A 13,459-nucleotide genomic window follows, 5' to 3' on the forward strand; every position below is an offset into this window, starting at 1 on the left:
CCGTGATTTCATGTTTGCTTTGGAACCACCATCGGGGTCTTGCTCTCTCCCCCCGTGGGGTGAGACTGGGTGATGTGGGTGCTGGGGGTGGCTGTTCCCATGGCTCTGGGGATAGCAGCGTGCATTTACACTGAGTCAGAGGCTCAGCTTCACAGAGCTTTCTGTGCAGGTGAAGGTGGCACAGCCAGGGCAGGACTGTCCATGGATGCCCTCAGGGAGCAGATCAAGATGGGAAGCAAAGGTCTTTTTTTACAGAGAGAAAAATGAAGGGGCAAAGCTAAAATCTTGGCAGAAAGAGCAAAAAAGTATTTATCTTAAACTTGTGCTTGTGCATAATTAAGTGCCTGCTAAAACCCACGATTGAAGCTTCGAGGATTAGTGGGCAGGCAAATGGGATGAGAATGTTAGGGAAGGAGAATTTTAAAAGCACAGCAAATCCTGCTTCAAAATGTGTTAAAGTTGGGTATTCCATTGGTGATGGCATCATGGGGAAGGAGAGCCCAGCATTATGGTTAAGAGCAGATCCTGAGGCCTCAGAAAAGAGTGAAAGGTCTGCAAGCAGAGTTTCTGCCAGGCTGGACCCTGGAGCCTGAGCATCTCAGAGCGGTAACGCAGCATCAGCTGGAGCTGCTGGGCATGCTGGGGAGGGGTCAGAGCATTTGCCTCCACTGCCTGCTTACTTCATTGTATTCCTTTGAAAAATATTACAGAGTCAAGGAAAGGGCAGTCTGCTTTGGGACCAAGGCCTTCTCTCTTAAACAGAAGTTGAATTCTTTACTGCCTGTTGCACAAAGCCACCAAAAGCTCAGAAGGGACATTAAGTGGTGTGTGCTGCACACCCATGGGAGAGGCTGGGGAAGGGGTAGCATGGGGCAGGGACTTGGCCGCAGGGTGAGAGCACATGCCAGTGTGCTCTGTGTGTGACCGCCATATGTGCTGGTGATTAACATGATGCTACCCAGAATTACCAGATGTTGCTCTGGGGACAGATTCATACACCTGCTAAATGTAGTTCTGATACCACTGCAAGATTTTGAAGGCCCTGTCTTCTGAGTCCTCCAGGTGCAGGGCTTGAGTGGTGTGCTGTTCCCAAGGCCCCTCGCTATGCAGAATTACAGTACAGTACACCCAGAAATAGTGATTTTCACACCCCACCTGCCCATGTCTGGCCCCACGGGCTGAGGCAGGCAGGAGAGCTTGGGTTCTGCACTCCAGTCCTCTCTGTTCAACTTTTGATTCGGAAGGCCTTGATCTCCAAAGGCATAGGCCAAGGAAGTACTTTCTTTCCCAACAACAAATCCGTGGGTGGTTCATACCTGGAACACTCTGTGTAAGAGCCTCTCTTTCTGTAACTTCTCCTCTGACTTGTGGCGTGACCCTGCCAGAGCTGGGGAGGTTTGGTTTTTCAAAAGGTTCATTTACTCCTAGATAAAGATTAATTTTCATTTTAATTTTTAACCTATATCTCTTATGGGAAAGTGTTTTTGCATGCCATCTAAGATGCTGTTATCTTTGCCCAGCTTTACCTCTTCTGTGGGTTGCTTCACCCAGCAGGTAATGAATAACCTTCCCCCTTCCCTTGCTGCACAGGCTGCAGGCAGGGTGCTGACTTTTCCCTGCTGGGTTCTGCGTGGAGATGCAGTCTCGTTGCTTCCTTGCTTTCTCGCTCCCACTCCAGGAATCACAAAGACATTTTCAGCACCCAGCTGCCACCTCTGCCTCTTGCTTTTGGTGAGCGTTAGGGTGTGAGCAGACGCAGTTCCTACACCACTTTCTGCTTGCCTCCTGTTGTATGGAGACCAAAAGACCTTCCAGTGATGACGGTAGCAAAGTTGAGTCAGCCCCATGGGAGCTGCAGCCACAAGGGCTGCATTCACAGCACAACCCCGCTGCTCTCCAGGATAGCCCAGAGCAGGGCAGCGAGCTGCAGTCCTCGGGTGGTTTGCTCAAAGCAACACAGGCAAGTCATTGTCCCAGCAAGGACGTGAAGGCACATATCCAGACTCCCAGTCTCCTGGTCTCACCACAGGAAAATTCTGTTTATAACATGATTGGTTTGGGGATGAAGTAGTCCAGGGTGTGTGAACCTGCTGGGTCTTGGAGCAACCGCAAAGCATATTGAGGGCTGATGCCACATCGTATCGCAGCAGGGAGTAGTTTGAAATCCTTTTGATCGAAAAGGGTTCTGAAAAGAGACATCAAATGTGCTTTTCCTACCTGTGGGACTATTGCATCAGGTATGAGATGAGGGTAGTTTTACAGAAGCAATGTGTGTTTCCTCTAGTGAGGAAACCTCTGGCAGGTCTCACTCTGTTAGATGGCAGAAACCAGTGGGAACAGCAGATCTGGCACAACACCTTCCACACCCATATTGGTTCGATAACCCAGCTCCCCAGGACGTGTTTTTTGTGTTCATTTTGTTCTGTAAAGAAGGTAACACTGTATGGGGAACAGGAGGAAAGGCACCTTACTGAAAGACTTGCTCATAAAAGAAGGACGCACGAAACTGAATTATAACTTCAGGGTTTCTAGCAGGGAATTAGTTTTTCACAAGCCTCTGATGAGAGAAAAACAGAAGGAGTTCAGCAACTGCAATTTATTGAGCTTTCTGTAACGCAGCCAGCAGTAGGGAAGAGTAAGAGCTGTAGAAGTGCCTTGTTAGATGTTGTACACAGGACTGCCCAATCCTTCAAGCCTGGTAGCTCAAGTTTATTTCTTTGAAATGACTTGTTGTGGGGACCCTGTGTGCTGGTCGGTGCTGGAAGCTACCAGCAGAGGGATCGATCGGAGAGGTGCTGGGCAAACCCCAGCCCAGCAGCACCAGCCCAGTGTCCTCCAAGGGAGACTGGAAAAATGATTGCAAGCCACAAGCTGAGAAAATGAGCTGAACACTGTGGGCACACAGCCGATGGATCCGATGTAATGGTGGCATATAAGTAGGCTGTAGGGCTACCCCGATGGAGAGGCGTAGCTTTCTGTCCGCAGTCTATAGGTAGATCTTTAGGACAGCCCAGATTGAAAGTGTTAATAAAGAGGAGCTGCTCGTAGAGATTAGCAACAGAGCTCCAAACCTGCGGAGGCAACAATTGTGTCCTGGATTTTTTGCAGGTTTTTGCATTGTCCAGTTCTGTTTCCCTTCACTGGGAGAAAATGCTTCACTGCAAGGACACAAGAAGGTGGAAGGAGCTGGAGAAGGCTTTACAGCCAGCTTCATGCATTGCCTGGAGCAAGTCTCTGCCTGCAGAATCTGCTGCTGCTTTGCTGTACCATGGGATGGGCAATGTTTGTGAAGGATTATTTTGGGATCAGCATTTGTAAGGTAAAGAGCTGGAAGATAAAAGGTGAAGATCTGCTTGTGTTCAAGAAAGAGGCCAAATGAGGAGAACAGAAGAGTTTAGATGAAGAGGATGGAAGAGAGGGATGAAGAGGAAATGTAAAGAGGGATTTTATGATCAATGCCTAATAGTGAAGGAGACATGGGACTCCCGGGTGCTGGGCAAATTATTGCAGGCAGAAGAATTTAAGCTAAGCTTTGGCAATGAGGCAAACCAGCCATACCCCATGATGTGGGAAGCCTGCAAGCCTGCACCTCCCCAAATTGTGTTTGGACTTTGCCTTTTGCAGACATAAATTGCGAGTTTTGTGGAGATATGGGCGTGGAAGGGAAGATTGTGCAAAGCTCAGAAAAACCCCTGGTATCAGTTACTCTGAATAAATATAATGTGAGCATTCCAATAAACGCATCTCTTAGTAGCTTTTCAGAAGGGCAGGCTCCACCAAAATATGGCTGCCTTCATGCCCATCTTCATCTGTGGGCTGTGCTTGTTGCTTTTATTAATTGCATTCTATGTTTTACAAGGTTTTAAGCAATCAGCTTTAAAATTGCCTCCCGGTCCATTTCCTCTTCCAATCATCGGCAACCTGCATTTGCTGGACATCAGGAGGCAAGACAAGTCCCTAATGAAGGTAAGAACAAGCATCCTCTTGTTTTGGGGTGTTCAGGGTGTTGGATGTCAGCAGGTAACCAGTTAAAATTCTCCCTCAGATGACAGTTCTGAGAAATTGTTCAGTGCCAAATGCAGTTAAAAAAAACTGTTTAATAAATTAAATGTAAAAGTTTCAAAATGGGCAAGGATGCTTTTGAATCAGCACTGCAGAGACTGATGTTAAATATGAGCAGTATTTACATGAGAACTCCTCACCCACTGAAAACTATGAGTATCCACATCAGTTCGGACTGCTGAACCTCAGCTTTGGCATCTTTCTTGTGTTGTGAAATACTTTAAAATACTTGAGTGTCCGCATGGCCAACTTGAAAGATGGATGCTTAATTGTAGTTGCCAAAATAGCTTGTATTTCTTGTTCACGATGGCAGTTCTTTGAATGGGAGTTAGGATAGCACAGCCCAAAGAAGAGAAGTAGGAGAAATCAATTGAAACAGTGAATGACTTGGACTTGTGCAAGACAAAGATTTGGTAGGAATCACAGTTGTCTTGCATCTGTCTTCCAGAAAAAAATAAAAATAGAAAATTTCGATGTGTTTATTCTCTTAGAGCCAAAATATGGCTCGGTGGGCATTCCATGTGTCAGGACCTGGGGTGTGAATTTCTGGCTCCTTACACCAAGCCTGTTAGCATCAGTTGTCAGCAGCCCTCCAGAGTGCTAGCACTGTGTAGGTAAGAGGAGTTGGCTTTCCCTGTCTCTCCCAAGTCATCGTGACATGTGAGGGGCCTCCAAAATGCCTTTGGAGATGCATTTTCATCCCTGTTCTCACCCCACCAGCCAGCCCCTGGTGCGGTCAGCATTCAGGGCTTGGGAGCTGGGAAGCACGTTTGTCACACCAATGCCTTTTTTCCCCCATTAGATTATAGCATCAAAAAAACAACTGAGAAAGATGCCTGCTGCCAAGCAGACCCAGTTATGCCTGCTCTGCCCTGACTTGCATTCATGATGGAAACTGCAAGGGGGAGAGCACAGTGAGAGGGCTTCCAGGGCTGCAGCAGAGGGCAGGTGTCGGGGATTATACTTGCCTAGTAGATTATGCAGCAACCGAAATATTATTTTGAGTGGATGACTGAAATCAGAGTCCTCTGAACATACATATATTTATATATATAGATTTGCATAAGAAAATGAGTCTGGGTGTACTGCTGAAGCACAGATTAAACTCTGCCTGGGCTACCTGCTGGTTTGGTACAGCTGCAGGGGTTGCTAAGTTTTCTCCTCTGGTTTACATTTCCTGAACTGTCCCTTTTGTGGGATACCAGGCTTGATCTCATAACAGCTTTGTGCAGTTTCAATGGCATTGCTGTCAGTCAGGTCTTAAATCCCTGCATGGCCTGGCAGGACCATGTCTGTGAGCCTTCCAGCGAGCTGCTGCTGCCCGGCTCTCAGATGTCACTGCAAAACATCACCGGTGGGTACAGACCTGTCCTGCTGTGCAGTGGCTTTGAACACTGTGGTGTGACAGAAATAGAAAGAAGTGTGTGGACAGTGGTCATTTTCTAAGACGGGTTGAAAGAACAATGGTTTCTTGTATGTCCATCCCCAGTGAACCATATTACATACCTCTTTGCATTAATTGTGGCAATTTTTTTATTTAAATTTAATCATAAATTAGGTCACCTCTGCTCTTCCATCCTCTCGTGGTGGGCTGTGGCATTGCAGCCCGCTGGGTCAGACCGTGCCCGGTAGCTGCCTGCAAGATGTCCCTGATGCCTTTGTGCTGGTGTTAGTGTCCAAAGGGTCTTGTTATTTTCTGCTTCTTTAACTCCGTGGGCCAAAGTGGCTCCAACCAGCTCAGAAAATGAGTGGGTTTGTGGGTTGAATAGCCCAGTGTTTATTTGCTTTGATTCCTGTTTCATTGAAGTGTCTCAGGGTTCAATCTCTGGCATCTCTCCAGCCCCTCTGACCGCAGGAGGAGGAGCAAAGGCAATTCCTTAACCACCACAGCAAAACACATTGCTACCACTGACGGCTTCTATTTCCTCTCCTTGTAGATTTCAGAGAAATACGGGCCAGTGTTCACTGTTCACTTGGGGTTTCAGAAGGCGGTCGTGCTGACTGGCTACGAGGCAGTGAAAGACGCCCTGCTGAACACGGCCGATGTGTTTGCAGACAGACCCGTTATACCAATCTTCCATCACATCCAACATGGAAATGGTACTGGGGGTTTGAAAAGATAAGGACGTGTTCACTGCTGCTTCTCAAATGTGTTGTGGTTTGTTTTTTTTTTTCAATTCCAACAGTATTTAAGAATCTGGAGCTGCATGTGTACCTTCAAGGGCTATTTTTGATGGATTTGGGGACTGTTGTTTGGTTTCTTCAGAATAGTTGTAGGCATATTTTTGTGTGCCTTATCAGGTGTTTTTTTTTGCTTTTTTGCTTTTAGCAGCACTTGGGTTCATATTTCAAGGGATTTTTTACAGTGCAGAGGGAAGGAAATTATTTTTCACATGAAGGCCGAAGTCCTTATGCAATCTCTTCTCTGCTGTTACTGGGAGTTCAGACAAAGCCTGGATCAGGCATGACTCATGATAAAGACTGCAAGAACTGGCAGGAGTGCAATAGCACGGGCTGTTTGTACCTCAAACAATTACTTCTGTAAACAGATTTTTGGCATGTTTCTGAATTGCATGCTAAAAAGTAATACATTGCCCAAGACTAGACATTGAAAAACAATGAAGGGAATAATCCAGGGCTGAAAGGAAAAGATCTGATGACCTAATATGTATATAATGCATACAGCGTGTGTTTTTTTATCTTGTTTTTAAGAGTGAGGCCCAGGGTGAGGGAGGGTATGCTACTCTGCTTTCCCAGCCTGTGCATGAAGATGTAGACTATGTTCAGCCTCCAAAGCCTACCTGGGAAGGGAGGACTTCTGAATCGTACCCAAACTGTCTCTGTCATAAAGGTCTCTTTCAAATATGAGATTTTTTGCCTGATTAGCTAATGCCAGCTGAGGGATATTTCCTGGCCGTAAGCAGTGGTGGCTCCCTGACAATGCCTACTTGTCGCCCTGCACAGAAGAAAGTTCATCGTCTAAATGCAAGCACTTCAGGGAAATCGTTTGTCCTGTTCATGACATGGTCAGAGCACTGTCATTTGCTCCCAGCCTTGCTCTCTGAAAGAGCTGCATTGTTTTTCCTCAGAAAAACAAGTCAGCCTGAGATAAATACACACAGAGCTTTTTGCCATGTATGGCTGCAAAGAAACAAAGCTATAAAAAAGCCAAACTGAGAGATTTGGTGTGAACAGCACCTGGCTGCTTAAACAATTGCATCCTGCCCTACAGAACCTACCTGGGGCTGGCCTTCCCCAAGCACCCCAGTCCTCTCCCAAGCAGGCTCCTCCGGGCTGCAAAATAGCCACTTGTGGTGGCTCTGAGAAAAATCCCATACCACCTCGGCAAACAAGCCATGCAATTCCTCCGTAGGTGTGTTCTTCTCGTCTCAAGAGCTCTGGAGGAAGACACGGCGGTTCACAGTGTCAGCCATGCGGGACCTTGGCATGGGGAAGCGTCTGGCAGAAGAAAGGATCCTTGAGGAGCTTCAATTTCTCATCAGACTGATCAAATCCTTCAAAGGTGAGCTGGGGGTGTGTTGGTTGGTGTATATTGGCATAGCCATAGTGAAGACCTCTGGGTTGCTCCAGAAATTCCAAATACAGTTACGATTTTGTTCGTTCCCAGGTGGACCTTTCCGACTTCGATGTTTGAATACAGCCCCCACCAACATCACCTTTGCTATACTCTTTGGGAGAAGGTTTGATTATGAAGACCCAACGTTTGTCACTCTGCTAAGACTCATAGATGAAGTTATGCTCCTTCTTGGCTCTCCATTCTTGCATGTAAGTCACCCTCTCAACACCCTCTGTGTTGAGAAGCTCTAGTATCTCATTGGAATTGGTAGCTCAAGGCAATTTACTAATGCTGGATGGTTTTGAAGAAGCTTTAGGGTACTGAAACATAACATTCTTTGTTCAGGGGCTTTCCGCCTTTGTGAAATCCCACTGTGTATGTCCCACAGAGGAGGTCCAACATCACATGGTAACACTGGGCTGAAACACTGAAGTGACCTTGCCAGAAGAAGGGATGTGCTCACTTCTTCTACAGCTTGAAAGTGCAATAACTGAGGTTTCCAGCCATACTCCCTAGTATTTTTTGTCTAAAGAAGGCTCAGGTGGAAGGGACTGGAGGGAATCAGGTGCCTTTTGAAGAGCATGGCCAGAATTTCTTTCTTTAAAAACACATTGGTGATAGAAGTATTGAAATACTGGCTTTGTGCATGTACCATCAGAAATATCCATGCTGTGTGAACATCCCAGAAGTCACCAGTTGCCTCAGGGATGATTCCACGTGTGTTTGGGAGTTACTAGGATTTGGTGTTTTGGCTTCTTGCTACATAAACTAGCAAAGTCACAGAGTAGTACAACGCACAGGGTTGCAGACTCAATATACAGACCTCTCACACCTGCTATTGTGGCGTTAAATCACTTGGTAAGTGAGGGCATGCCTGCTAAACAGGGCTGCACCAGAAGTGTATTCCAATTAAGGGGCTCTCATCTGCTCCAAGAGCTCTTCTTAATATTAATCCATCACAAGGAACGGAGTATTAGTTACTCAAGGTAATATTGAAATAGTCATCCATAAAGCTGTCTGAAAAATGAAAAAAAAAATGCCACTGATGAATTTTTACATGAATAAGAACAATTTACAATAAAGAGATGGGCAACATCCCATTTCTTTTAATCTCTGCAGCAGGTTTAGGTTTTGTAGAAAACAGCAAAATTACAACCAGCTAGCACAGGGTAGAGCAAGAGATTTGTGAATTTTATTCTGCAACCAGTTTAATTCTAACATTAAGAAATGGTGTAAGTAACCCCCTGCACATAAAATGTAACTGTTTATTGTGCTGTGAAATTTAACGATGCTGAGAAGTGAGTGTAATTGATTTATAATTCATGTGAAAGTTAAAAATGATGATCTAACAACTTTAACACAAGTATTTTGGCTTGCTAAACATCCGAAGTTTTCTTTGCTAAAGTGTAATGCTTTATCTTTTTACTTTATTACCTCCTTAAAAATGTAATTTCATTGTTTCATGAGTTCACTATCACTTTCCCTTAATTGTATTTTTTTAATTCATGTTTATAGGCTATGTCTAGACAAGTCTGATTAGCTCCATTTATTTCTGTAAAGAATTTTTAGTAAGAGGAGACATTTTAATACACTAATTTTTTTTAGTTACCAACAAAGAGAAACTCCAATACTATGTCATTTGGTTCCTCACTTAAATGATTTCTCCATTATGATACTTAAGTTTTACAGTGTAATTGGGAAATTTACATTTTTCTGTACCTTTTCCCTTTTTTTTAGCTATTTAATTTCTACCCATTCCTTGGATTTCTCTTCAAACCTCACAAAATTATACTGAAAAAAATAGAAGAGGTGTGTGTGATCTTAAAGAAACACATCAAGGAGAGCAAAGAAAACATTAATGGAAACGACCTGACAAGCTACATTGATGCACTGGTATTCAAACAAGAGGTATTTTAACAATATGATGATTTCTGGTATGGTATCTATGCAGAGACTCCATGTTGCTTGATTAATGAATGCTCTCTGCTAAGGTCTACATGAAAATATTTAAATTTTGGATAAACGTCCTCCTATTGTAACAGAGATTTTTAGACCTTGCTAATACTGCGTGCAGTGGGAAAAGCAAGAAATAATCGATTAGACCGTGCTGTTAACTAGACCAATGTGTAGGACTTGTTCTTGGGTGCCAGCTACAGTTCCTTCCCTGCTGGAGGTAACATCATTTTTCCAATGTACTCCAGGCAGATGTGTCCCTCTCTGCAGACATGGGAAGAAAAAGAATTCCCAGTTGCAGAGATGCACAAGTTCCTTCTGTGCTTGTGCAAACTCATCAGCAGCTCCCACTTAGAGAGTTTACAGGCAGGGATGATAGTGCAGGAGTAGGGCAAGGATGGTTCGGTCTGTCTTTGCCCTTCTTCTCCAAACGTTTGTACTTGAGGCAGGTGGGGGCAGGATGGTCACTTGAGCTTGACCCCTTGAGCACATGCCTCAGCTATAGTATTCAAGAATGGGCAAAATGTTTTCTGGTGGAAGCACAAAGCAGGAGAGCAGAACTGAAGTGCCAGTGATGTCCTGGTGCATCCTGGCACATGCATCACACTGTAAGGTCTCTGAAGACTACGTTACCCATTTGGGTGGTATCTCCTTTAACATCTTCCAGGGACAGTCCTTTCTAGATAATGAGATGTTATATCATGGTGCTCATCGTTAAAATAAGAAGTCAAAAAAAAAAAGTAATGAATCCTAGACTGTTAGCAGAAGTATTTGCATATACAAAAGGTGGGATGGCAGTTTTCTTTCTAGGTAGGGATATGTTCTTTGAGTCTTCACTACAGACTTTAAAGCTAGTAGAGGACATTAAGCAGGAAATGTCTAGTCCATAGAACTGGTGTGCTTGGAAAGAGATCTAAATCCTGACTAGTTCTAGTGACGGGACTGGGAATCAGCAAATGGAACTGGAACATGAGTTTGCCTGGAGGTGGTTCCCAGCCATGTGGGTTCCCAGCTCTCTTCCACATCCTGTGATCAAACGACTCTGGTTTTGAGAGCACCATCTTAGTTCTGTTTTCCATGCTAACAGCAGTGACTTTTCATTTTTGCTACAGGAGAAAAATAAAGATACTCTTTTTCATGATGAAAATGTGTTGGCCTCTGCACTTGACCTGCTCATGGCTGGCACTGAAACAACATCCACAACATTGCAATGGGCTGTTCTGCTGATGATGAAGTACCCTGAGATTCAAAGTAAGACACCTTTATGGTTTTGCTTTTCTTAAATAGAGTATTAAAGTACTCTGCAGTGACTTCATAAATGCTGCTCACCTGTAAAAGTGTCATAGCTGCCCATGTGTGCTAAAGCATCCCAAATCTGAGTACCTAAAACCTGTCTACCTCTGTCCAAGCTTTGCATGCTGCCATTCAGGACCAAAGGATCTGAGGGTTTGTTCTCATATCTGCTCTCTGGGGCTGGGAAACTTCCTGCCTTGCATCTCTCACCACCCTGGGGTAATTCAGCCAACAGTCAGTGTGGGTTGGGATTTGGAAGGTTTTACCACTGAGGGAAACTCACTTCATGCCTTCCCTTTGCCCTGCAGAAAAGGTGCACACAGAGATTGAGCGAGTTCTTGGCCCTGGCTGCTTGCCTACCTTTGAGGACCGGAAAAAAATGCCCTTCACCACCGCAGTCATTCACGAAGTGCAGAGATTTGTCACCCTCCTGCCACATGTTCCCCGGTGCACCTCCACTGACACACATTTTAAAGGCTACTTCATACCCAAGGTACTTGCTGCTCTCCGGACAAAGAGCAGGGTGGTTCACATGCACCACACCAGTGACCCACAGGGCAAAATGTCACAAGAAGGAGGGGAGCTTGTGGCACAGGGCTTTCAGTGGGGGAGAGCCAGTTTCCTAAACCTCCATCTCCTGAGCATCCAAACTGATGGAAGTGTGACTTCAGGGTTATGCACACAACTTCCCATTTTCCATTACTCTCTTTGTTTTCTCATTCAATATTGATAATCTGGAGTCCATTCCCTATTCTCTTAATTCTCTCCATTGTCATCAGTGCTGCCTTTGGAGTACGGTGGCATTGTCGTATTGCCTGATTGAGGCAAGCAGAGGTCATCTGGCCAGGAAGGAAGCCTGGCTAATGTCGTTCAGTGACAGCACACAACCACTGTTACTTAATCGTATACTGCTCTGTAATTCCAGTGAACAGGGTATCTCCACTAACCAGCATCATCTGGTCATGCACAAATCTAGAAACTAGTTCTTCAGAATTTTGCTTGCAGAGACAGCCCAAAGGGGGAGGTATGGTTACGTGGCTGCATGGGCAAAGCCCTTAAGCAGAACGTGGTTGTGCTGCAGGGAACTACAGTAATTCCTCTGCTCACCTCTGTGCTGCTGGATAAAACACAGTGGGAGACGCCAGATGAGTTCAACCCAAACCATTTCCTTGATTCAGAAGGGAACTTCGTAAAGAAGAAGGCATTCCTGCCCTTCTCCACAGGTAACAAAAGTGTGTGGTCTTGCACAGGGCTCTGAGCACCCAGAGCTCCACAGAATACAACAGTCAAGAGTCAGGATTGCCTCTAACAGCGTGCCTCTGTTAGGAACAGCACTGACATCACTGGTGGGAATGGTGTAGAAATATCTGGTCTGGGTCTCAATGAGTTGCAAACAGCCCCTCACAATGGGAGGCACACTGTGCCCTTTGGTTCACGGACACCACTTGAACTACAAAATACTCAACACATTTAAGCAAGAGTTCTACCTTCCCTCCCTCTTCAGAAGGACGGTATCTAGGTTGTCACAAATCAATTCCTTGCAGGCTCAGAGGATATCAGCCATGTTCAAATAGGTGTAGGAGGCCAGTGGTGGTGGCTGCTGAATACCATCCCGTGCTATTCTGCATTCCTACAGCTTGCTCTATCCCTCACACTGTTAGTACCAAGCAGGAGGGAGGAGTTGTCGGGGGAACCACCACTCTACAGACAACGATGCTTTTGGCATTGCAGGGAGGAGAAACTGCATTGGAGAAAGCCTTGCCACAGTGGAACTCTTCATCTTCTTCACTGGCTTGATCCAGAAATTTACTTTTAAGCCTCCACCTGGGGTCAAAGAATCAGAGCTGGACACTACTGCAGAGGCTGGATTTACCATGAGACCCCATCCACAGTGTGCATGTGCTGTGCTACGCCCATAAGCCCAAGGCTCGGAGCTGAGGAAAACCCCTGTAATTGTTTTGTGCAGAGCCCAGTAGATGCACAAAGCAGAAACGAGATCCCAGTGCAGTAGATACAAGTAGTGTCTTCTTACTCAGAGCCTTTCAAGTACTGGCTCTATGCTTAAAATGTTTATTGAGCAAATACTTTTCTAAGAAACAGAGGAGAGCTGGTGGGTAAGGTTACCTGGAAAATACCAGCCAGATACATGGCTGGAAATGACAGAACTGTCACTACTTTACACATTAAATACACAATGTAAGAAAGTTATCCTAGTTCTGACCTTCTGAGAGAGAATGTTTCTGAGCTGGGGGTTATTTCTTCATTTGGAGTGCAATATTAGATACTAGTGTTGTCTTATCCTTGAATCCCTGCTCTTTTCCCATTCCTTGCTGTATGTGTGATAAATTACTCCTCAATACTTGCACTTTTTATGTCTGAGGCATGTTCTTCCAACACTTCCCATTCTTCTGGGTTTGAATACCAGATGCAAACCCTGCACTTTTTAGGTTCCCTGTGCTCTGAGGGACCTCATCACATCCTTTCATCACCGAAGACAATTGGACTCTCATTTACAGCAGCTCGCTTCTTCATTGGTCTGAAATGCTGAGTGGAGGCCAGAAGGATTTGATAGTA

General features: G+C 45.2%; 1 protein-coding gene across 2 annotated transcripts; it reads left to right on the top strand.

The window, feature by feature from the left end:
* Positions 1-3,452: 3,452 nt before the first annotated feature.
* Positions 3,453-13,250, top strand: LOC118174132 (cytochrome P450 2W1). 2 transcript variants are annotated; one of them, XM_035339249.1, is made up of 9 exons: positions 3,629-3,966; positions 6,000-6,162; positions 7,436-7,585; positions 7,691-7,848; positions 9,377-9,547; positions 10,705-10,843; positions 11,194-11,378; positions 11,967-12,108; positions 12,617-13,250. In XM_035339249.1, exons 1-9 carry the CDS (start codon positions 3,784-3,786, stop codon positions 12,802-12,804), a joined length of 1,479 nt encoding a protein of 492 aa, XP_035195140.1. In that variant the 5' UTR covers positions 3,629-3,783; the 3' UTR covers positions 12,805-13,250. The 2 variants fall into 2 exon arrangements, with proteins under 2 accessions (XP_035195141.1, XP_035195140.1); XM_035339250.1 differs by lacking the exon at positions 11,967-12,108 and having other exon boundaries at positions 3,453-3,966.
* Positions 13,251-13,459: the final 209 nt, after the last annotated feature.

This window comes from Oxyura jamaicensis, chromosome 14 (assembly GCF_011077185.1).
Source record: "Oxyura jamaicensis isolate SHBP4307 breed ruddy duck chromosome 14, BPBGC_Ojam_1.0, whole genome shotgun sequence".
NCBI lineage: Eukaryota > Metazoa > Chordata > Aves > Anseriformes > Anatidae > Oxyura > Oxyura jamaicensis.

What these genes read in the sequence shown, in the direction of transcription:
- LOC118174132 (XM_035339249.1), top strand. Translation starts at nt 3,784, where the DNA reads ATGGCTGCCTTCATGCCCATCTTCATCTGTGGGCTGTGCTTGTTGCTT. An exon ending in CACTGGTATTCAAACAAGAG is followed by an intron (nt 9,548 to 10,704) that starts GTATTTTAACAA and finishes TTTTTGCTACAG; the next exon opens with GAGAAAAATAAAGATACTCT. An exon ending in ATTCCTGCCCTTCTCCACAG is followed by an intron (nt 12,109 to 12,616) that starts GTAACAAAAGTG and finishes TTGGCATTGCAG; the next exon opens with GGAGGAGAAACTGCATTGGA.